Here is a 6388-nt window from a genome sequence, read left to right as displayed (position 1 = left end):
TTATCAAAAATCAAAACTACCATGTCTTAAGGTCTGGCGTATGAGAACAATAGCAATAGAGTGTTTTAAGATTTCATATGAACGAGGTCATTCTTATTTGCAGGATTTTATCCAATTTAAAGAAATATCATACTTTTTAAAATTTAAAACTGCACAAAAAAATAAAATTCTTTACCAGAGCCAGAGTCATTCAGAAATATTTCTACTTTTGATTAATTCAAGTCAAACATTATTAGTTGGTATGAAACTTGCTGTAACTTTTGCGCTTGTAGCTATATTTTCCAAAAAGGTTTAAACCAGTATGTCAAAACCATTGTGATAATTACTGTCCTAAAGAATCCTTGCGATATATTTGAAGTTAATGCTTAAGTAGTATGATATTGATATTGTATTTTTAAAAGTTCTCTCTGTATGTGATGGCGTTATGTACTCGAAAAATAACTCCCCAGAGCTAAGGTTTATTGTTTTAAAACTCGACTTTAAATAAACATCATCATATCCAATTTTTTAGAACAGACGCTATAATAAAGAACTTTAATAACACCAAGTCATATCTTTGTATTTCAACAAATATTTACTATTTTATCTAATCTTGGTAGGTAAATAAAAAAGTATGCCATTGGATATTAATTTGTAGGGTATCGTAAAGTGACTCCTTTCCCAAACATATTATAAATGATTCTAACAGAAACTTATGAACGTTTGAAAATTAAAAATAGCATTACCAGAACGACGCACAAAAAAAAGAATTTGGAATTTTTAAAAAAAAATTTCACTGTATTTTAAAAGACAAAGTGATTCATCCAGCTATCCCAACACGAACAATACACAGTGTAGTACATAGACTTTTAAATTACTGCCAAAGTACTGTACTTTAAAATCTCTAAAATGTTCATTTTAATATGCATCTCAACTACACTCTTAAATTGATGCTTAGCTTTATTTCAAGCTATCTCAAATACATTGTCGTATGCGACAGGGTGTCTAGGTTCTGTTTGTCATCGATAACAAGTACTTTGCTGGCCTTGAAGTCCAAGTGGTTAGCCTGCGCTATCACGAAAGAGGGTTTGTCAGATCTAAAGTTCAAAATCCTATAGTGAAGTTCAAATATTTCAATAGTTGGTTTCGCATATTCTTTACTAATGTTTATTACTATATTTTTTTCTCATACTGTGTTCATTGTACGTAATAAAAATCAATACACGTTTTTAAACTATACAATAGAGTCTACGATTTAAGAGTTTCAAAAATGTGTATTGTTTTAGACCGGTGTTAAATCAAACCTGTGTTAAGAGCAGTAGATAGTTTTCATGCACAAACATTGAGAAGTAAGCTAGCTTTATGCATCGGCGTTAAGATATTTATACTGCCTTTTTGTATTGTCCTCTAAAGTCATACAATATTATTATTTTAAAACGGATACAACGATAAAAAAAAATCTTTATAACACATATTCATAGAGTCGTATGTCTGTTTAAATATTGACTAATTTTTATCTGAGCTTTTTATGTAAATTTCTAATATTTAGAAATTTTTGTTGTTAGGTATGATAATAAGATTTGTTGATAAAAGTTACGTAAAAATGTTAATTAGGGAACATTTACATAAACAATTTAAAGGCCTTGGTAAAAGTATAACAGTTTGTAAAACGAAAATGCTCTAAATGCTTATAATATTGCTTGCGTCAATTAGTTGGTTACTTTCTCGTCATATATCGAATGGGTGTCATCATATTTCGAATAAGAAAAAGGAAGTAAGCATTTTTTAAAAGATGTTCTTGATAGCAATTGAAATGACACCATTTAATGATATAAAGTTTTAAGTAATGAAACTTTAAAGCAATTACAAATACAAACGTTGCCATTCCAACATTGCAATTCCAATAAATCGTTACAGAATTGACTAATAGGGGGATATAGCTTCGCTGCTCTGCGTTTGTGTGTATGTATGTTTTTCAGCTCTTGTATGGCCGTCAAATTCTACCATGAACTTCTAAACTACATAGATATACCAGTTATGTGTATTCATGTAAGTACTTTGAAAGGTTCTAATACTGCCAATACACCACAGGGAGTTACATGTATCTACAATTATGAATTATCCATTAGGCGACTGGTTTTAAGCTAAATAATGATCAGCAGTTATTTTTAAAAATATAATTTGATCTACAAATTCAGATGAGATCTTTCACGTAAATGCAATAGCTGCTAGTTTAAATGACTGTCTGTGAAAAAAGATTTCTGAACACTTGAACATTTAGTACTAAGTCAGATGTTTTTGTTTTTTCAACTTCATAACGAAAAAACCAACTAAGAAAACTTTGGTCGATGATCTGTGTGACCCAGCAATAGTCAAATATTTGATTTAAAGGGAAAACAGAAACAGACCAAGAGAACCCAGACCTTCTTCCAGTTCTGTAATTCCAAGGAGTCCATCTTGTTGTGTACTGATGTGGCCGCTAGAGGTCTGGACATCCCCCGAGTTGATTGGATTGTACAGTACGACCCTCCGGATGATCCCAAGGTACCTCGCAGAGATCAACACCTTCTTTTAAATCATAGTTTGTCATTGAACTGCATTAGCAGTATTATTTCTGCAACAGTTTCTTTAAAGAACTATATATGATATGAGTTAAATTTGGCCCCCATAATTCGCCATTTTTTAAGTGTTTCGGGTGCAATAAAAAGATAACTTAATTTTTAGAAGAGTTTAAATGAAATATATTTTTCATATATTTATATGATTTATTTGCACTCACTGGCAGTATTTGACGTCAGAAGTAACGCTATCTTTAGAATTCAATCAAAATTATATATAGTCCTTTGAGGAAATACAGTTTTACTCATTAAAAGTTCTCTGGGTAATAAATTATTATGAGGAAAATTAGCTTCATGAAAGATTATTAAGTACAGGTTCGAGAATAGAACAATAATGAATATCTATAGAACAGTACAATTGACTTTTAATGACATAAATTACCACTTTTAATCGTTTAGTTTGTCAATGAACTGCCTTAGCAGCATTAATTTTACAATTTTAAATTTGAGGATGTACAGTTTTATCCATTTAAAAGTCATTGATTCTGTGCAGTTCTCTGGGTGATAAATTATATTGAAGGAACTTGGCTTAATGAAGAAATAAGAATTATCCATGCTTGAGGATAGAAAAATAATAAAAGAAATATCTTTTAAGCAGTATTAATGACTTTTAATGACTTAGAATACCACTTTTAAGCTGTTATGAATTGCATTAAATTTTATACTTATCTGAATACAGTATTATTGATAAAGTCACATGTATGAAATAGGAATAGACTAAACAAACCATTGGACCCTGAATTTCAATGTTACATGCAAAGTGTGTTGTTGTTGAAATCACGATGTGGTACATTTGTAGGAGTACATTCACCGTGTAGGTAGAACAGCCCGTGGAGAGGGGGGTGTCGGTCATGCTCTGTTAATTCTTCGTCCTGAAGAGTTGGGCTTCCTTCGTTATCTGAAGCATGCTAAGGTGCCACTGAATGAATTTGACTTCTCTTGGGGCAAAATCTCAAATAGTCAGGCTTAGGTATGTGTGTAATTTAGTAATTATTACCTTAAATTTCTAATAATTTATTGATCTTGATTTTTATTGTATTCAAGGATATTTAGCTTCATTTCAGGGTTAAAGAGGGAAAATTGATAATCTACCAGTAGATGTGGGTTTTTTAGCTCACCTGAGCCAAAGGCTGAATCGAGCGCTTCTGATCAAGATTTGTCAGTTGTCTTTCATCGGCATTAGCGTCCGCGTAAACTTTTCACATTTTCATCTTCTTCTCCAGAACCCTTGAGCTGATTTCAACAAAATTTGAAGCAAAGCATCACTGGGTGAAGGGAATTTAAAAATATTAAAAATGTGTTGGTATTTTTCAATATTCTTCTCAAAAACTATTAGGCCAGAAAAGCTCAAATTTGTGTGGAAGCATCCTCAGGTAGTTTAGATTCAAGTTTATTCAAATGATGGTCTTAGGGGGTAGAGTGGGGCCACAATGAAGGGATCAAGTTTTACATAGGAATATATAGAGAAAATCTTTAAAAATCTTCTCAAAAACCATTAGGCCAGAAAAGCTCAAACTTGTGTGGAACCATCCTCAGATAGTCTAGAATCAAGTTCGAGTTTCAAGATCAATTTACTTGAAATTGTAGCATTAAAAATTGTTCCTTATTTAGTTTATTTGTTTAGACAATCAAAGAACGAAGGAGCAAAATATGATTTTTCACTTTAATCTTTATATCTTACTTTATCTTTAGATCTTTACCATATCTTTATAATTTTTTATCTTCGTATCTTAATATGTGGCTGGAGAAGCCGATAGAAAAGAACTATTTCCTCCACAAGTCAGCACAGGAAGCATACAAATCGTACATTCGTGCGTTCGCCTCGCACAGCCTCAAGAACATCTACGACGTCAATACTCTAGATTTACAGAAAGTGGCCTTCTCGTTCGGATTCCACAACCCTCCCTATGTAGATCTAGGTATGTCACAGTACATGTACACAGAGTATATACTCCACACTCCTCCCTATGTAGATCTAGGTATGTCACAGAACATGTACACACAGTATATATTCCACACCCCTCCCTATGTAGATCTAGTTATGTCACAGTACATGTACACACAGTATATACTCAACACCCCTCCCTATGTAGATCTAGGTATATCACAGTAAATGTACACAGAGTATATATTACACACCCCTACCTATGTAGATCTAGGTATGTCACAGTACATGTACACAGAGTATATATTACACACTCTACCTATGGAGATGTAGGTTTGTCACAGTACATGTACACAGAGTATATATTCCACACTCTCCCTATGTGGATCTAGGTATATCACAGTACATGTACACAGAGTATATATTCCACACCCCTCCCTATGTAGATCTAGGTATGTCACAGTACATGTACACAGAGTATATATTCCACACCCCTCCCTATGTAGATCTAGGTATGTCACAGTACATGTACACACAGTATATATTCCATAGCCCTCCCTATGTAGATCTGGGTATGTCACAGTACATGTACAAAGAGTATATATTACACACTACTCCTATGTAGATCTAGGTATGTCACAGTACATGTACACATAGTATATATTACACACTCTCCCTATGTAGATCTAGGTATGTCATAGTACATGTACACAGAGTATATATTCCACACTCTCCCTGCCTGTGTAGATCTAGGTATGTCACAGTACATGTACACAGAGTATAGATCACACACCCCTCCCTATGTAGATCTAGGTATGTCACAGTACATGTACACAGAGTATTTATTACACACTCTCCCAGTGTAGATCTAGGTATATCACAGTACATGTACATAGATCATATATTACACACCCCTCACTGTGAAGATTTAGGTATGTCACAGTAATGTACACAGCGTATATATTACATTATCCTCCCTGTGTAGATATAAGTATGTCACAGTACATGTACACAGAGTGTATATTACACACTCTCCCTATGTAGATCTAGGTATGTCACAGTACATGTACACAGAGTATATATTCCACATCCCTCCGTATGTAGATCTAGGTATGTCACAGTACATGTACACAGTGTATATATTACACACCCCTCCCTGTGTAGATCTAGGTATGTCACAGTACATGTACACAGAGTATATATTCCACACCCCTCCCTATGTAGATCTAGGTATGTCACAGTACATGTACACACAGTATATATTCCACACCCCTCCCTGTGTAGATCTAGGTATATCACAGTACATGTACACAGAGTATATATTACACACTCTCCCTATGTAGATCTAGGTATGTCACAGTACATGTACATAGAGTGTATATTACACACCCCTCTCTGTGTAGATCTAGGTATGTCACAGTACATGTACATAGAGTAAATATAACACAATCTCCTTATGTAGATCTAGGTATGTCACAGTTCATGTACATAGAGTATATGTATAAGACTGTGTTAACTTACCTACTAAATTTCTTGGCATTGAGTCCGAGGATACGGGCATTAAATATTTTAAAATGCGTACGAATGATCAGTTATGAATTTAGATATAGTGAACGGAAAGGCAACGCAGGCGAATGCTTAGTGATAAATAAAACAATGGCGGTCAAACTCGTCGAATTTTTCACACTGCTAAAGAGGCATCATATGTACGTGGCACAGTTCAAGCATCTGCAGCTATGCGTGACAGGAGTTACAATGTAATGCTATGTCAAATTTAACTATGCGAATTTTGGGTAACAAAGTAATAATTTTTTTTCAATGAATAATGTTATTTATACCAATAACTATGTGGTTGTTGTTTATATATGGACACATATTCTTCCAAAATTAGTATGTAAATAATATT

General features: G+C 33.5%; 1 protein-coding gene across 1 annotated transcript; it reads left to right on the top strand.

Moving 5' to 3' along the window:
• Positions 1 to 1947: 1947 nt before the first annotated feature.
• Positions 1948 to 4710, top strand: LOC136271928 (ATP-dependent RNA helicase DDX18-like). The gene is given in 4 exon segments (XM_066072522.1): positions 1948 to 2028; positions 2371 to 2523; positions 3397 to 3573; positions 4345 to 4710. Coding segments are annotated over 4 exon segments (777 nt in total).
• The last annotated feature ends 1678 nt before the right edge of the window (positions 4711 to 6388 follow it).

Source organism: Magallana gigas, chromosome 9 (genome assembly GCF_963853765.1).
Source record: "Magallana gigas chromosome 9, xbMagGiga1.1, whole genome shotgun sequence".
NCBI classification, from domain to species: domain Eukaryota; kingdom Metazoa; phylum Mollusca; class Bivalvia; order Ostreida; family Ostreidae; genus Magallana; species Magallana gigas.
Note: the sequence above shows the minus strand (reverse complement) of the source record. Positions and strands in the feature narration are given on the sequence as shown.